The sequence below is a fragment of the Drosophila serrata genome, unplaced genomic scaffold (assembly GCF_035046125.1).
Source record: "Drosophila serrata isolate PLE 108 unplaced genomic scaffold, ASM3504612v1 contig_240, whole genome shotgun sequence".
In the NCBI taxonomy this organism is placed as follows: domain Eukaryota; kingdom Metazoa; phylum Arthropoda; class Insecta; order Diptera; family Drosophilidae; genus Drosophila; species Drosophila serrata.
The window spans coordinates 9872307-9891723 of NW_028257138.1; the positions used below are offsets into that span (position 1 = coordinate 9872307).

The 19417-nt window shown below is 39.0% G+C and overlaps 1 protein-coding gene across 18 annotated transcripts; it reads left to right on the top strand.

Annotated features, from left to right (window-relative positions):
* Positions 1-2646: 2646 nt before the first annotated feature.
* LOC110183006 (uncharacterized) lies at positions 2647-19310 on the top strand. 18 transcript variants are annotated; one of them, XM_086831281.1, is made up of 7 exons: positions 2647-2971; positions 4090-4942; positions 10820-11019; positions 11084-11402; positions 11519-12421; positions 12495-13885; positions 14996-19310. In XM_086831281.1, the coding sequence occupies exons 2-7, from the start codon at positions 4348-4350 to the stop codon at positions 17030-17032; spliced, it is 5445 nt and encodes a 1814-aa protein (XP_086687407.1). In that variant the 5' UTR covers positions 2647-2971; positions 4090-4347; the 3' UTR covers positions 17033-19310. The 18 variants fall into 18 exon arrangements, with proteins under 18 accessions (XP_086687407.1, XP_086687416.1, XP_086687414.1 ...); XM_086831290.1 differs by having other exon boundaries at positions 11531-12421; XM_086831288.1 differs by having other exon boundaries at positions 2648-2758.
* Positions 19311-19417: the final 107 nt, after the last annotated feature.

Consider the following 19417-nt stretch of genomic DNA (forward strand, 5'->3'; position numbering starts at 1 on the left):
GGCTTATAACTTCGATTTACGAAAGCGTGCTTATATGCACGGTATATAGGCTTATATAGGGGAAGATTAACGAATATTTGGTGAAAATTTCAACTATTTTTAACTGTCAGATTTCGAGAAAATCGAATAACAGTGGGTGGTGTATTTGGGCTGATAGCTAAGGCGCGAACTAGGAAAATGGAACCAAATGGGAACCAGCAGAGAACCACTCGCTGAACCAGACCATGGAACCATGTAAAGAAAATTATTTTAGATATATCGCGGCTGAATGTTATGACGCAAACACTGGCTACATATCGATAGGGGTGCCTCCCACACCCTATCGATGAATGGCCCACCAGAAAATATTCCTATTGACCATTTAAACAATTGTATAAAATATGCATGCACCATGAATGGAATTCACATTCCAAGCATTTTGGTATATGTTTCATCAAAATCCGTTCACCCGTTCAAGAGAAAACATCACTTTTTCATTTATTTCCATAAATGTTCCTACGAAGAATAAATATATCTGGCAGCACTGCCTGCCTAAAATTAAATCAGTTTGATTTAAACTTTATTATAAAACTTATGCAAAATGAAGATCCATTCCATTAACGGGATCGCATTTCTGAACATTTTGATCCATGTTTCGTCAAAATCCGTTCAGTCGTTCATAAGAAATCCTGACTTTTTCATTTATTGCCATAAATGTATATGTATGTGTGTATGTTCGACGAAAAATATTAAATAAAAAATGTGATTTAAACTTAATGGTAGGACGTATGTATACAATAGCAATAAAGGGCATCGCAGTTCTGAACATTTTAATCCATTATATACTAGTTAGAGTATATAGAAGACTAACTGCAAAGTTTTATTTAGTGAGCTTTAAATATAAGGGTCTATTTTGCTTATAATTGGACAGACAGACAAATGGACAGGCTAGATAGACTCGGCTGTTGATGCTGATCAAGAATATATGTATGTATATACTTTATAGGATCGGAAATAATTTATTTACTGCGTTGCAAATTTTTGACTTGAAATCATTTGACAAAGCAAGGGCATTGAAGCACTAGATTTGAGAAGCAAATTTTCGAAATAACATTTAAAAGTCTGCTCAATAAATGATATCGTTATTTTAAGCAATTTGGTAAATGTTTCATCGAAATCCGTTCAGTAGTTTTGGAGAAATTAACATTTGAATTACTAATTTATATGCTAAGGAGGCATGACTATGCACCCCTGGTACCCAACTGCAATAAATGAAAATGTCGGATTTCTCATTAACGACTGAACGGATTTTGATGAAACATAGATCAAAATGTTCAGAACTGCGATGCCGTCTATGGGGCAGTCTTCCTTTTGCATAGGTTTAGCCATAAAGTTTAAACCAAGTTTTCTTGTTTTTTGGTAGGCAGGGCTGCGGGACACATAAATGGAAATAAATGAAAAACTCGGAATTTCTTATGAACGACTGAACGGATTTTGTTGAAACATGGATCAAAATGTTCAGAACAGCGATCCCGTTAATGGTACGATCATTATTTAGCATAAGTTTTATAATAAAGTTTAAATCAACTTGACTTAATTTTTGGTAGGCAGTGCTGCCAGATATATTTATTCTTCTTAGGAACATTTATGGAAATAAATGAAGAAGTAATGTTTTCTCTTGAACGGCTAAACGGATTTTAATGAAACATCTACCAAAATGCTTGGAATGTCAATTCCATTCATGGGGCACACATATTTTATACAATTGTTTAAATGGCTAATAGGAATATTTTCTGCAGCGGTATATACTAAAAAAATCTAAAAAGAACGAACTAGGTAATTTTCCGTGATTTAGATGTAATTCCCACCAAATTTTATCGGTCAGTCACTTTTCTTAATGTTTCAACAATTTTCTATTTTTATTTAATTTGGTATTTTTTTAACATGGTTCCATGGTCTGGTTCAGCGACTGGTTCTCTGCTGGTCCCCATCTGGTTCCATTTTCATAGTTCGCGCCTTAGCTACCAGCCCAAATACACCACCCACTGTTATGCGATTTTCTCGAAATCTGACAGTTAAAAACAATTGTAATTTTTACCAAATACTCGTTAATTTCCCCCTAGTAAGCCTATATACCGTGCATATATGCACGCGTTCGAAACTCGAAGGTATAAGCCTTACAATTTGGTATGCCCTATTTTGTATGGAGCCGACCCCGAGGTTAGATCACTGTTATGCGATTTGCTCAAAAACTGACGGTTTGAAGAAATTGAAACTTGGTAGGGTAAAACTACAATTAATGTCCTTTATTTTGCCGTATCGTTCACCGATTCGCAATGCTTCGACCTATCTACTAGTAAAATTATATAGAAGATTATCTCCATAATTTCATTCAAATGACTTGCTCTTAAATTTTTCCCAAAACAAATCTCACACATGTGTGATTATGATTCCCAACTTGTTCTAACATCCCCGGAACGAAGTGACTGCTGCCTGCCAAGTCTTAGAAATGTGTTGTGTTACAAAAGTTGCAAGTCATTGTTTATTAGTGTTCAAAGTTAGTTATTGATCATAGTTACTTACTGGTCATAGATACTTAATGATCATAGAGGATATGTTACGAATTTTACAATCTACATGAGAATTCAACCGCGAAAAATGAAAATGAAAAATGAAAATTCGAGCCCATGTATCTGTAAACGTGTAAAATAGCTATTAAGACGTGTAGGATGTAAAATGTTAAGCAACAGCTTCGGGATTCAGAGTGACCAAACAAAAAGTATAATAAAACGCAATAAATAATTTTGATATTTTGATGTATTTTCAACAACCCCATCTTTTTTCAATTTTTTTTGTTGTTGGTCGCGGATTGATAATTGATAATTGATAAAAAACTCGATTCGGTCAAATGTTCGAAAAAGCACCGCCGCCGCTGAATTGCCTCACTGAATCCTTCGCGCCGCGAGTTGTATAACAAAAATAATGTGTGTATGTATGTAGTGCATAAAAATGCGCCAAAGCCAAATTGGGGAATAATAAAGGCAACAACGCAGTGAAAATACAACCCAGTTCTAACCCGCGTCCACTTAACCCACATTAAAAACACCTAGTGCTCGGAAAATTGGGGAATAGTGAGTTTTTCCCCGTCGAACGCAGGAAAATCAGCAGCAGCTACAACAATAACAACTCCGTTGTCCTCTTAAACACACACCGACATGCGTGACGTAATTTGTGTATTTATTCTAAAACGAAATTCGAGGAAAAGTGAGCAAGGCACACAGCAACAGCAACAAGAACGGCAGCCAGAGCATGCAATTGTTTGTCCCTTTTGGCTGCTTCTGTAATTACCAATTGCAATTTGCCTTTTAATTTGAGTTTTGCATGCAACAGGGCGCGTGTTGTTCCCACACACACACACAGTCACACACACATTGCACACACGGACAGGGGCGCGTGAGAGAAAGGCAACCTGGTGAGGTAAACAAAAATGCGAAAAAGTGCAGGGGAAAAGCGATAGATAACAGACAGCAATAGCAAACAATTCGCTTGGCTTCTTCTCTTCTCGCTGGCAATGCAAACGCAAACAAAAACAATAACAATTAGGTAATGTGTTTTTTTTTTACGCCATTCTCTTTTGCCAGCTCACTTCGCTCGGAGAGTTGTTTTGCGTTTGGCTCGGTCTGTGTGTGTGTGTGCGTGAGAGCCTTCTCTCTTTGTCTTTTTTCCTTTTGTTTTGAAGAATTACATAGTACAGTGGGGTTAAAAGTAAAATCAATTAAAAAGTATTTAAAATATAGTTAAACGAAATTATTTTTATTAAAGCATATAATAAAGGATCAAATCGATACCTGAAACCTTGTAAATGTACACTTATCTAAGTCACATTTTGATTAGGAAAGCCTAATGGGGTTTTTTTTCTGCTGTTCTAATCCCACTGTACATGGCGGTGGAAATTTTCGAGCGGAAAATTTTTTGTGTTTATAAGTTGCCCCTGATTATTTGCTGCGTTTGACAAAATCGAGCACTGCGTCTTTTAATCACATTTGAATAAAGATTCCCAACCATACCTTTTCGTGCAAGCTAATCCCATTTCAAACACAATTTTTCCAGTTGATTTAACCCACACAAAGTTGAAGAAATAATTAATACACGAAAATGTAAACTGGAAGCGCGCGAGCAAGGCACAAAACAAGTAACAAATACGAAAAAATAAATAAATTCATAAAAAAAAAACGAAAACAAAACGTGTGTTGTATATAAATAAAAATTATATTAAGTGATTTAAATGTAAATAGTGCGAGATAGCCAGCAAACTTGAAGAGGAACAAACTTGAACGACAGCGGCGACAAAAAAACGCAAAAGCAACAATGTTGCACAACAATCAGCAAACAGCAACAACAACAACAACAGATGGCAATGGAACGGAGCCAACAATTGCAACGCACCTTGCAGCAACAACATCAGCTGCAGCAACAGCAGCAGCAACGCCGAAGGAAATAGATGCAACATCAGCTGAGGGTCAGCCGCTGACAGCAGGAACAACGGCAGAAACAGCTGATGTCGTCGTCGTCGCTGCTGCTGATGCGGCTGCTGCTGCTGCTGCATCTGCTTCAGAATCGCCCGCAATTGATTCTCAGATGCGAACGCAGCAACGTCAAAAGATTAAGATATACCACGATGCGCGACAGACGGCTGTATGGCGCACCGATTCGCTGGCCTCCAATCCCAACTCGACCATGTGCCCGGATTTTAGCAGTTCCGGAGGATCGGCGCCAGCAGGAGGACCGGGAGGAACGGGAGTTGGACTAGGCGTCCGTGGCATCATCCTGTCGACAGCACCTAGCCTGCTACAACGCAAAGTCTCGGACATTTCACTGGCCTCGAACATACCGCGTCGCGTCTCATTTCCGGAGAACCAGCTGGTCACCGGTTATCTGGAGCCAGCCGATCCATGGAAGCAAGGTGAGTGCACCACCATAATTGGGTTACTTGGTTTGACGATAGTCCAGAGGAAGTGATTCCACATTGTCCACTAATAACTAGGTTTGGTAACAATAACTAACTTGATATATGAAATCTATAAGTTAGGGAATATTTGAGAAGTCTTTAAAGTAGATCCAACATATATCAGACAGTATAAACAATATTCTTTATATTCAATTAATGACGGAGTACGAAATTTAACAGGTAAAACAACAAAACGTGTGTTCATAGAAAATACAATTTGTAAAATATCAAATATAAAAACCTTTTGAGACTTAGATTTTTTTTTTAATTATTTGGTTATATAGAAAGTATAATATTAAGTACATTTTATATATTTTTCTAAAGGTACTTTAGTTAAATCGAGTCACAAAATCGAGGGTATTCTTATGACGAGGACTTCAACTCACGCTTACTTTGTTAAATAATCATTATAGGCTTTTTCAATTACTTTATCATTACTACAGTTAAGTATCCACTATTTAGATGCTTCCGTTTGTTCACTCTATAAGCTATACATAGATCATAGGCTATTTGTCATTCTACAATCTCACTGTGTATCCGTGCTTTGGATCTTATCGGTTCCTATAAAAGTCAAGCAAACGCGGAAGGCCAAAGCAAGTTCTCATTTACTGCACTTCCTGCGAATTAATTCAATTATCTAATTAATTGTTAATTGATTGTAGACACAAGTGTATAAATACGGGTGTAAAAAGGATCTGAGAGGTCTGTGACAGCTAATTGAGAAGATACAATCTGAAAAGTAGCAGGAAAATTGCTATATTGCCAATCCCACGTAGCGGAAAATGTTTCAAGAGCTGCTGGTCAGAAGAAAATAGCAAAGAATGAAACTTTTGTATGTCCCATGCCAAGTCGGCGAAATGCGCAAAATATTTATTTACTTTAAGAAGGCGAACTGCAGCCGATAAATGCGTACTACTTGCAATTACTTGAACAACAATAAGAATTATTTTTCGCTGTTGCTAAGCTCAAAGAGAATACCGGCCGGGGTCCGATTCAGGAAGAGAACGAACTATATACAAAAATTCATTCAATTCTCACACATCTCAATTGACAGCGATTCGTATCTTATTTTCAATGCATTCAATTTTCATGTTATTTACTTAGGATATATGAATGTGGGAAACTTTGGATTTAATAGATGTTTTATATCTAGATTTTATGGCTTTATTGATTTATTATTTATAAAAATTATTTAAATTGTCCTAAAATCGCATAACTTTCCTTTGTCTTTTGATAATATAAATTTAATTGATGATTTTTCACTTGCTATTATATTAGCATTTGTTCTATTGATTTATAAAACCATTGGTATCATATCCAGAAGTCTTCAAAAATACCTGTGCTTACGAAAATTTACAAAATTAATGGATTTTAATGGATTTAGTCAGTGTTAATGTTTGATATTTATGAATATTTTCCAAAATATAATATAAAATTAAGTCAAAACCAACTTAAAAGTCATGTTTCCGATTTAATATCGATCTTGTAGATCCTTAACTGTTTTTTACTTCTATTGATACCTCTTATCCCACCTGATTGATCGCAAAATGACTTTGTTTTGAAGCTTTTCATTTCGTTCATCAATACCTGGTTATAGCCTGCTATACAGAAATTGTGTGTTTTCGTTCTTTATTTTTTTTTTTAGTTCCCTTTGATTTTGTTATTTGTTATTTTCACGTCAGCGATAACAAAAATTGCTGATAAGATACGGTTCAGTTCGGTTCGGTTCGTTTTTCGTTGTTTTTTCTTATAGCTTTTTCTTCACCCAGGTTTGCTTTGGTTCCTACTACGGCCTCTTCACATGCTCTTCACATGTTTTATTATTATTTTATTATTTGCTTTATTTGCTTCTTTTAGCCGGCACTGCTTTTGGTTGCTCTTTTCTTTTCGTATTTTCTGCTCCGCATTAACTTTGCCTTGGACGCCAATCGCGGGATCCGCTTTCTGTTTCTCATTCGTATTATTTTGTTGGAGCGCCTGAGAATTTGTTTAAACGCTTGCGCCGTTGTTGGGTTTGTTGCTAATACTTTTTGCTTTTGTCTCCATTATTATTTACATAAGTGAACGGGACACCCAGTCATAAACACAAGTCTGCTGCTGATATGTAAATTATATATTTTTATTTGGCTTGTATATTTGTTTGTTTACTTCGATTCCTTCCTTGCCTTTGTTTATGTCTTTGTCTTTGCCCTCGTATTGGTTGCTGTTTTTTCACACTTTATTTTTTGCCTTTGCTTTGCTTTGCTGTGTGTTTCGGTGTAGGTGGAACTATATGTGATGTCATCGTTGTCACTTAAACAAAAGCACAAAAGCCTCGGGAGAAGACAGTCTGGGGAACAAAACAAATAAGTACACATATGTATGTACATCCATGTCATACATTTGAGTATATATTATATACTATATGGAAGCATTCCCCTAGTCCGTGATCTAGTTTTTAAATAACCCAGATTCCAAGACGAAAGACAAGACAAGACAAAAGTTTTAATCTAAAATGATTCTCTTTATAGGATCAAGGTCATGGTAGCTTGAAATTAATGAAAATTTTAAAGCAAGTTTTGAATTTTAAATCCTTAAATCCTTAAACCCAAGTCACAGCTGCCCAAAAAGATCTCCCTAAAAGGGAGCTGTTCTCTTACACTTTTTAAAAGAAAGAAAGCAAAAAGAAAACCTGAAAATATTTTCCATTAGAGAGTTATTTCAAAGATTTTGTTAATTATTACCCTTTTCAATATTAAAATTACCTAACAAAAGTCTCTTGAGCATAAAGAAAAGCCTTCGTATATACTATATTAAATACACCTGCACATAAAGCTAAGATACCCTTGAGACTCCACCTGTAAGGGGTATACAAATTGTATTTAGAGTAAAATGTTGTGAAAATGTCACGAGCTCGTTTAGTGTTCATTGGCGTTGTAATTAATTTATGCGATTTGAAAACAAAGCAAATCTAAAATGAATGAGAATCATTACTACCTCAAGCAGACATTCAGAATTGAGTAAATATTAGTAAGCATTTAAGTAAATACAGACAAATGTTTGCATATTTGTGAAAACATCAATAGTTCTCATCAAACACACTTATTTACAGTTATTTTGCGTGTCTAGAGCTGATTTTAATCGAACTAGGTGCGGCTGAGACCGGTTTTTTTTTGTTTATTCATTTAATTATTTATCTTTCTGGGGCATTTGAGACAGTTATCTTGGCAAAAAAAAAAAAAATAAATAAATAAAACGGCCCTATGCCTCTTTTTTTTTGGCTATGAACTTGAGCTTCGATAATGACAAACGAGGTACGGTCATGACAGTCAATTTGTCAATTCAAGTCAACGGCACCAGGTTGATATTGATATCAATAAATAGATAAGAGAACCAGACAGTTGTGGAAAGAGGTTGAAACAAACAAACATTATAGCATGATAATTATCAAACACTCTGGTTCAATAAACAATAAGAAAAGTGCTTGCGAATATTATTTTTTGTTTGATTAGAAACTGTTTGAATTAACATCTTTTATTTAAACACATCTAGAGTATATTTAATTATTAACAGATTTATATTGCTTTTTTTCTAATCAAAGGATTTTATTGTTTTAAAGTATTAATTAGTTTGACTTTGACTACTATAATAGACTTCTTTGTTACTTCTTTGTTAAAAATCATTCAACTATTGTTTCATACAATTGCTAGACTTTCCCAATGTTTTTTTCTTTGTAAACTAGTGTTATTTAAACGTATTGACATAATGTCTTGCCAGCTCGGTATAAACCGAAATGGAATCATAAAATTAATGGCAAATGCGACGAGAACAAGTTTCCGTCATTGTAAATGCTTAGCACTAAATTAACAGCAATTTAATTGAATAATTTTATTTTTGATTCTCTTCTGAGTGCTATTCGCTTACTTTTAGCTTTTACATTTGACTTTTGCTTAGACTTTTAGAGAATCGACGACGTCAGCAATAACAAAGGTGCAAAAATCAATAAAATAATAAAAAATTGAAAAGGCATTTAATAGACGCAGACGGCACGCGATTCTATGTATTATTTGTATGAACTTGGTCATTTATCTATTCGATCGATGAGCCAAAGTTTGCAAGTTTTTGTGCTAATCCCTGGGAATTCGTGTAGACCCATTTTTAAATATCCATCACAACTGGTTTTTTGCGACTAAAAATATACCTGATAAAAGCTATTTACTTTTATTTATTTCTATCTCTATCAATCACTTATTTTTAAGTTCAAGACAAAGCAAGCGAATGACTGAGATGACAAAAAAATGTAGGTTCCCAGGTGAAAATTCCTTGTTTTTGGTTTTACATTATTCATGTTGCCCAACCAACCGATTAAAAATAGATTTGCAAGAAATTATTGAAATGAAAGGTTTACATAATATTTAAATATAATATCAAACTCGTTAAAGAAAGATCAATAAAGAAGAAAGAAGGTTAGGTTATAAATTGAACTATCTTTAGTTACCAAATACTTAAATTTTATCTTATTTATTTATTTATTATTATATTTCTCCTCAGGCACTCATAATTCATACTCTTCCTTCCTCCTACTTAAATGTCAAATTCTAATTTGATTAGTTCAAATCATTATATTTATAGCTAAAGAAAAATACTCGAAAATATTTCAAAGAGAAACGTCCAAACTGGTCGTCACATTGTCTGCCTGATTCTGTGGGAAATTTTCATAATAATTCAGTTTTTTTGAATTATTCTAGTCAACGCTAATGAATCACTTAACAGATGTTGAGTCTCAAGGCAGAATCGGTTGTCGGGGAAGGACGATATCGGGGATCTCTATTATATAGATGAAATAGAACTGAAGCACTTTTGAGTGTTTGCCAAAAAACAAACCCGTCCGAAGATTTCTTAACAGAAATTTGTGTGTGATTTTCTCTCTTTCTCTCTCTTGGCATCAAAACTTAGTGTCGGATCTAAATCGAATCGTTTAATTGCCTCTAACACCGATGTGACTAGATAATGCAATGATAGATTAATTTGTTTATGTTTTTCATAAGATTGTTTCTTTGTCTGGGTGGAGGTGAGTGTTTGAGCTTGTATCTGTTTAAACTATTTATAAGAAAGAAAGGTACACTTGGCATTTGGCACAATTTTGTGTCGTTTCTTTGGCTTTAGTATACAATTCCTATGAAAATAAGATTCAATATAGTTTTTAATAATCTAAGGTTGTGGGTATATTTATGAATCGATTTCTTTGAGTTCCGGTTATTACTCATCAAGATATTGGATATATATAGTATATTTAGATGTCTAAGTTTACTTAACTCTCTGTTAGACGACTCCCCAAGATGCGTCCAAATGAGTTGTAAATTACAGGTTCACGATTTCATGTCATTCGAGAGCCTCTGTGTGGACGCAAATCGTTTGGAAATTGCCGCCGCAATTTCATTTATTATTATTATTTTTTTTTTCAATGGACAATTTGTTTATGTCTGTATCTCCATGACTTTTGATGCCGACGACAAACGGCGGCGGCAATTGTAGATGATGATGTCGATGACGATATAGTCCGTCGGCACTGGATATGGGTGAGAGACACTCGCACGCGCCATAAGTTATGGTTATTTGTCATATTTGACCATATAGAATATATATGTATAAATATATATATAGTTTGGCAGACACACTTTTTGTTTGCCTTTGAAATGGCGACACTTGATTGGGCGGAACGGAAGAATCGTCAAAAGTTTATTGACACGACAGCAATTCTATAAATTGTTGCATTTAGATCGATACAGATATAATTACAGAAGAGTTTAAGAGGTCTAATAAATATACTAAATTCCAATGTTTCTCTTACAGTTTGTCTTGTCCAGAGCATTGCCGAAATTGTCGATCAGTATGTGGACTCATGTCGAAAGCATAAAAGGGAGCCCTTAAAGAGTGTTATGGATCATCTAAAGAACCTGGATCTTAACCAGGTGCGGCAGCCCCTTCTACCACTTAAAGCAAATCAGTTGGCGGCCAACGATTGCGAAGCTCTGGAGGAAATTTTCAAAAGGGTAAGTAGCTACTCTTAGTTATAGCTTCTTGTATTAATATTTTCCATCATTTATTTCCCCTCAGATACAATACAAATGCATCGACCTGTCCGATTGCTCACTGGATGAGAGCTGCCTAATGGCCCTGTTTCAAATGATTGAATACTATGAAGCTGCTAATGAGCTGGATATATCCTACAACAAGGAGCAAATGACCAAGAGATGCTGGGAGCTGTGCGCCTACATGGTGGAGCGTAGCCAGGAGTTGCAGCTGCTCAATGCCGAAAGCAATCAGATTACCAAATTGGGTGCCGATAGCCTTGGCCGGGCTTTGGGCTCCTCCAATTTGCATACCCTAAAGCTGGAGCACTGCGGCCTCAGGGGTCAGCCGTTAGTACATCTGTGTAAGTCTATAGAACCTCCTTTAAGTTATTTTTCCCTTCCCGTTTAATTTCTTTTGTTATTTATTTTGTTTTATTTTCATTTATATAATTTTTTTTTCATGTTTAATTTATTCCAGTATCCTTCGCAGGTCGAGGTCTTTATCAAAACAAAATGCTCAAGGAGCTGTGGGTGGGCTATAATGATCTGGACTGTGTGGATGCCCAGCATATAGCAGACCTGCTGCGCTACAACCATAGCTTGGAGCTTATCGACATTAGCAACAACAACATTAGGAACGAAGGTGTCATGTACCTTGTGCAAGCCCTCATTCTGCAGTCCACCGAACTGGAGCGACGTATGGGTGCCCTAAAGCGAACACGTGCCATTGAGGTGGATGAATGCTCGTCGCCTGTGGATACGGAGCCACCAATAGCAGCAGCCGCCGTAGCAGCAGTAGGCCTCCAGTCCGTCAGCTCTGCCGGCAGTCAAGCGGCGAATGATGTCGTTGATAGTGAGTCATCATCGTCATCATCATCGGTTGCCTCAATTCCAGAGGCTCCGGCGGAACAGGCAGGTGTCACAAGTTTAGATCAGCCCGCCGTGGGTGTTCTAATTGATGTGGAGAATGACAACGACGACGACAATACCGAGGACACTGTTCGCACGGTGAAGAACTGCGGCCAAAATGGCAGCGGCCAGTCCATGCTGGACAAGCTGCTGTCAATGAATAGCGACAGTAGCAGTGAGGAGGCGCCTTCAAACATTTCCACCGACACACTGGCCGCTTGCTGTTCCGAGGACATCAGTGAGATAAGCAATGAAATCTATGAAGTCACCGGTCCGAAACAAATAGTAGCAGAAGCAGGACTGCCGGCCCAGGAGAGCTCAAACACCGGTCCGGTGGAGTCACAACCAGCGCCTAGTGCTGCAGAGACACAACAATCTGTAGCTGTGCCCGAGGAGTCGCTGTCTCCGACGCAACAACAGCAACAACAACAACAACAACAGCAAAGTTCCCAAAACGAACGCAACATATGTGGTAAGAAGGAACAAGGAATTTAAGGATATTAGTTTAAAGCTGTGATCTATTAAACACTATAAATCTATTGCAGATATTACTCCCTCAACAGAGGCTAAAACCGTTGAACCCAATGAATCCTGTGTACAGAACAACATCATCAACAACAATAATAATAATCAAGCTAATAATGCCAGCAATACCTACAATAATAACATAATTCAATCACCGTCATCGGCAGCAGGAGCGGGATCAGGAGCGACAGCCACTGTTGCTGTTGCTTTAACACAACCCACTGAAATCGTTGTCAGTCCAGATAGTTCCTCGCCAGCGGCCATATTTGAGGTGACCGCCGAGGAGAGTGACTGCATTAATGGCAGCGGAGTGAGTGGAGCGGGCGGATCGCGACCCCTGGATGTGAATCAGAATGCCAGGACCCCGGGAGATGACTTTGAGGATACGCACAGCACAGACTCGGCCTTCGAGAGTGCCTCCGAGGGCGATATAAGTCGCCATTTGCCCGATGAATTCAGCAGGCTATCGGTATCGCTTGAGAGCACGCGGCTAGACGATATAGCAAAGGAAATGGGTGGCATTGAGACGGCCACCATAGCCACAGAGTCCACCGAGTGTTTGTTTGTCGCTCAGGAGGCAACCATGCCCACAGTTACAACCACGCCGCCAGTTCCAGTGCTGTCGAAATCCCAAGATGATGCATTCCTACCGCCGAAGGTAACCATTGCCGAGGAGTGCCTGCAGGCGACCAGAGAACTGAGTCCCAGTTCCTATCCGTGTCCCAGTCCAGTGCCGACACCACCACCGCCCTCCACATCGCCGGGTGGAGCGAGCATTGGACTAAGACGAACAGAGTCCAGTTGCGCCTACCTCAACCAGTCCTCGCGCAATCGATCCCAGAGCTCCGATAGTCTGTGTAGCGAGACATCGCTGGACGGTAGTAACAGTAACAACAGCATCAGCTCCAACACATCCAACACCTCCAACGATCCCAAGTTTGCCGAAAAGTTGACCAAGAACGATACCCTGTCGCGTCGCCAGCTGGCAGAGTCTACTTTGGAGGCCGCAAATCGTTCGCCCAGCGGCCTAAAGGCCCTCACCTTGTGGAACAATAATCTTACCAAGGATTGTGCCCCTGCGGTATCCGAGTTGCTGCAAAAGACCATTTCCCTGGAACTGCTCAATATTGGAAAGAACTGTTTGTCCAATGAGTTTGTGGCTACAATTAAGGAGAGCCTCACGAAGAACACCACGTTGACAACGCTGGGACTGCAGAGTGCCCATTTGAGTGCCAAGGGTGTCGAGACACTGGCCACAATCCTCACCTTTGGCGGGAATAGCAAACTGCAGCGCATCGATATCCGTGACAATAAGTTGGAAGTGGAAAGTCTGAACATAATCGCCGAGGTGCTCAAATCCAACAACACGCTTACCCAGATCGATATTAATGATGAGCCCAAGCGTCTCACGGTAAGATATCTGTAACCTTAGAACTTGGAAGTTACTTGAAGTCATTACTCCGTTTTGCCCCATCAAAAGACCATCATTAATGTCATTTCAAGCCCACAGTAGAAGTTGAGTTATGGAATGCAATATCTTTTTTGGTCAATTTTAAGAAAAGCAAATGTAATTGAAGGTTTTGATAGACATTAATGTGTATCTCATTTAATGTATATCTCATTTGCTTTGCTAAAAGTTGAACTCTTGCCCAATGATTTAATATATTCTTAAACCCTTGGTAAATGTTAAGAATTCATTTGAAAATCATAGAGTTTTGTCTGTTTGCTTTATAAATAAATAAGTTGGTTATTTTCTGGTCTAAATTAATTGGAAACCAAACATAAAAACAAAGAGCATTGTTAGAGGTTTATTATATACAGTTTAAGACTAATACTTGCTATATTTTAATTTAAAAACATTTACCAAGGGCATTAGTAGCTACGGCTTGCCGAAGCTAAAGAGTTACACCATGATACCATTTGAGCTTGGTTTTTGGATGGCTGGATGAGAGCGTGTCTGTTGGACGTTTGATAGTTTGATTTTGAATTTGTTTTAATTGAATCGTTTTCATTTTGTGGTGTCACTGTCGTTGTTGCCTCTATCTCTCATCTCCGTTAAAGTTGCCCATAGTGCCGATAGTAAATGTTATACCGCCATCGCCATTGCCCCAGGAGAGCGTAAGTAAAACCTGCCACTCAATATGAACCACCTCCTCCTCTGTAACCATCTCTGTGCAAAATCAGCGCTTTTTTTTTGGCTTGCGAAAAACCGATTATAACAAAAAAAAAAAGCAATAAATAAATAAAACCGCTAATAACAATGCAACCGCACTACGCCCGCCTGGTTTTTGTCCTCTTCGCGGATTTGCTAACTTTGCTACACTTTCTAGATGCGCTTTTCTGACTTGGGAACAAGAACCAAGAGTAGTTGGATTGGCTCACCTGTGTGGATAGAGATCAGTTGTTCACTTAGCTGACTGAGTGAGCAGTTGGACTTTGTCCGAAGATCATGTGAACCATCCAACACTGCTTGCCATTTTTATATTTCTAATAAAGTGATATGTTTTGTCTATTGTTTCAGATCGGCAGCGATGCTCACTTAGACTACACAAGGGTGCTGGGCACCGTGCGTTCCCTGTGCTCGCGAAACGAGAAGCGGCAGGCGCAGGAGCTTGCAGAGAGGACGGTGAATGTTGGCGGCAGCGGGAATACAAGTGCTGGCGGTAGCTTCCCAGGCGGATCCCGGTGTCGCGGCGGTTACTACTTGGGCTCGCGGAAGATCTCGCTAACCTGCCACAGTCGTCCCTTTGTGGACGCCGTCACTGGCACTGTCACGGCAAAGGCAACTGCGACCGCTGCAGCAACCGCCCTGCCCACACCGGCCGCCTTGCTGGAGGTGAAGCGTAAGGGTGGCTCTCGCCTACGCTCGCCCGGCCCCAGTCCGCCCACAATATCGCCGTCCTCTTCGCCCAACCGCAGCCGCTTCCACGTGTCGCGTGTGACGGAGGTGGCCAGCAGTCCAATGATCTCACCGCTGGCCCAACATCCGCCGCAGCATACACCGCGCTCGGCCAGCAGCTGCATGTCCATACCCACCATCAGTTCACCGGGAGGCAGTCAGACAAGTCTCAATACGCTTGGAGCTTTGCCCACATCCAGTTCGTTACCAGCAATGGCTTCGGTTACTTGTTCGACTCAGACCGTAAAGCGGCTCTCGGTGTCTCCCAGATCTCGCTTCCATGTGTCGCGTATCTACGAGGATCCTCAGGTGCCGATGGCCAATCGTCAGCTGCCGCCAATTGCGCCGCACACGCCACCCATTGACCTACCGCCAACACCGATGCTCAAGTCGGCAAGGAAAGCTGTGCAGCTATCGGAGGCAGCAGAGGCGGCAGCGGCAGCGGCAGCTTCCTCAGTAAGCAGCGTAATGATTATAGAGCCAAGGGATGACACCGGTGCTGAGGGAAATGATAGTACAAAAGGCGTCAACGATGACGACGCGGGAAAGAAGCTTTCGCCGCACGAGACCAATTCACCCACCGTAAGCAATTCTTCGCCCGGAAGTACCAGTAGCAACAGCAGCGGAAGCGGGAGTGGAAGCGATAGTAGCAGTAGCACCTCCAACGAAGTAACAGACTCTGTAGATCCAAATACAGAAGCTCAACCACCCAGGACCTGTCCCCTGGCCGTGTTTGGTGATAATGACATCACACTGACCAAGGAATCGGCTGGAGTGGTTGCTCTCTCCGCTGCTGCTGCTGCTGCTGCGGCAGCCAGTCAGGCGAATCCATTATTGGAATCGCAAACAGAAGCCATGCCACCTGCCGAACCCATCAGCAACAATGCCCCACAGACGCGGGCACGGAAGACTTCGTGGATAGCCAATCCCTCGACGGTGGACAAGCTCCTAACGATTTTCAACCCGGGCACCATTTTCCAACGCAGCTCCTCACCGGAATCAAAGGTCAGTCAAGTCACCGCCATCACCACAGCAACCACAACCACAACGAGCGTCGGCAGCGGGACAGGAGGAGGAGCAGTGGGAAGCGGCGACTCCAGTTCCATTTCAAATCCCATTCTATCGGTGGCTCGAAAAACTTCACCAGCTTCTTGGACATCTCTAACTGGCAGCAATATATCAAACTCTAGCCAAAATGTAGACTCAGGTAGCTCATCCTTCCTGGACACAGCCTCGAGGCAATTGAGGGATTTCAGTAAGCAAGTTTTTCGCCAGAACATATCCTTCAACAACAGCAGCGGCGGTGATCCCACTGCCTCGGGCGGCGGCACTTTGTCTGCTCAGCTCGATGGAAGCACAACGGCAACATCCTCGTCGAGCAGCACAGAGTCGGCATCGTCACCCGAGTGCAATGCGGCTCACATGCCGCCCAGTTTGAAGCGTCAGCTGAAGGAGAATATATCGCCGGAGCACACAATAAATGAGGAGACGCTACACAGCCTGCAGAAGTTGTCCAGGGCCGAGGATATGACGCTCAAAGCGGAAGCAGCTGCGGAATTGGGCGACATTGAAATTGTGATGCACAGCGAAGTGGTGGACTGTCCGCTGGCAGAGGAGAAGACACAGGACCATGAAGAGACAGCGCCGAGTCTCGTTTAAAAAAATAACAAAATCTAACTAAAATTAACTAAAACAAAGGCAAAATAATTTGAGATCAAGTGAGAAAAATACAGAGAACTCAATTGAAAGGAATACCACCCACCCAGCATTCCCATGGCGCTTCTTTGTACTGTTATCCCACCACCACCCGGCCTTGAACGTAAAAAGTCAAGGATGCGAGAAAATGGAAGGAAGTTTGGTATCCCAAACAAATTCGATGAAGTACACAACTTATTACACTAATTTTGTTTCATTTTTTTTTTTTTTTGGTTAAATTCATTTTAAGTTTTATATAACAAAACAAAACAAAAAAAAAAAAAAAAACGATTAAAATATAAATATATTTTAAATATAAAAAATGTGGCATAAGATATGCAAAGGCAAAACGAAATGTGTGCTCAATATTCACTTCAATGAGACTCATTTAATGGTCAACTTAGAGTTGAGATCTCTTCTATTTTGGCCAGAACTTAGCTTGAAGTGAATACTGAACCTGAAACTATAGATAAATTAACTTCTATGAATGTAAAATATTAAACCACAGACACAAAAACATACATATATAAACCCCATTGTAAACACTATTTGGCTTAGTGTTGTTGCCCATTGAAGGCTGGCTTTTTTGAAAGGTTCCATGGAAGCTCTTAACGAGATGAAATGGCGTATGAAAGTTAATTCGCAAAATTAGTACTTACCGATCCAACAAAGAAATGAAAACTGAAACGCAAACGCTACATACTTAAGTTATTTTTAACAAATAGAAAGGAGCTGGAATGTAACTTAAATAGGATTACTTTACCACACCACAACCCCCATCCAATATGTAACCCACATAGGAATGTCAGAAAATATCGACATAACGATACTTAATCGATGCCGCGATATATCGGAGTGATATAAGCGAAAACAATCAAATTAAATAACTTTCTCGCGTATTTTCTTTTGTTAAATGCGATTATTAATTTTTTTGTAAACTTCAATTAAATTTGATAAATTATAATATCTTCGATATATTATTGAGCGCATTATCTTTGTCGATATATTTATCGAACTTCTCTCGATAAACATCCCTAATGCCAACGCTCTCTTTAACGACTTTCCAACAAAAAACTCGATAGGATGGAAACGAATCAGTTCCGCCTAAGTATTATTATGAATTGGAACAAGTAAACTTTTAAAAGAACATAAAACAATTGTTAAATTAGGTACTTAATCAGCTTAATAATATATAATTAATTCCAACACTCAGCCCCCAAGCCACCCACGTAGACAGTTTTAAGTTTAAAATTCACAAACAAAACAAAAAAAAACCCAAAATGCTAAACAACAAACAAAACGGAAATGATGCGCAAACGAAAACAAAACAAAAAAGTACCCAAAATAAATCCAATTGATCTCATTATGTGATATTTGTCGTAGTGCCCAAAAGCAAAGCGTTCACTGTACGTATATCTATAGCCGAAAAACCATGCGAGTTTAGTACTGGAACACCGTCTATCGATCTAAGTTAATCCACCATAACCCATCGGAGAGAGATCCTCGCCAGAAAAGCTTTAGTTTTTAGAGCGATCTTAACTATGGAACCTTTTTAAAAAACCAGCTTTCACTGGGACAACACAAATATAGATGAAAAAATATTAAAAAACAAAAACAAAATATATATATATGAAATAAAAAATAACATGTAAACATACTTTATTCACGAAAGATACTGTAAATACCGCGCGTGTGTACTCTCTCTTTTAGAAACTGGGGTTGAGTCTCTCGATGAAGCTCAACCCCAACTACTGAGTTTAATTATTATTCTTTTTTTAGCTTTTTGTTAATCTTTGTTTTTGTTTACATCTTTATTGTTTTAAACTATAAATGTAACTATATAGACATAAATATTATGTACGTATTTAAGTAGTCAAAGGCAAGTTTTGAAATTTTTTTTGTCTTTCCAGATATCTTTTCGAGTAGAAAAATTATCCATAACTTTGTACTTAATTTACAAAAGCGGAGAAGAGATTTTCTGGTGCTCATCATCAAATCCCTAAATGTTTGCCTTATAGCTAGATTTCTATTTTCAGCAATAGAAACTTTACCACATTGGATGGATATTGGTTAACCAACATACCCTTGATGCTAAATTCGATCCATCTCTTTCTTAAACATTGGCGAATTGATTACTTATTTTTTATACATTAAGTTTATAAATTAGAGAAACAAAAAAAAACCAACCTACTAAACTGAAAAATTTAATGAATAAACATGAAAGTTGTAATGAAATCATTAACCGACTTGCATTTATATACTTTTTTGGGGAAAACTATGAGGTCTGGCCTATGGAAGTTCTTTTTGAATAATTATTAATATTAATTAAATTTCAAGCGAGATATCAGA

Coding starts and splice junctions, on each gene's coding strand:
- LOC110183006 (XM_086831281.1), top strand. CDS start 4,348: ATGTTGCACAACAATCAGCAAACAGCAACAACAACAACAACAGATGGC. Junction 4,943..10,819: donor AGCCGATCCATGGAAGCAAG/GTGAGTGCACCA, acceptor TTTCTCTTACAG/TTTGTCTTGTCCAGAGCATT. Junction 12,422..12,494: donor AAACGAACGCAACATATGTG/GTAAGAAGGAAC, acceptor AATCTATTGCAG/ATATTACTCCCTCAACAGAG.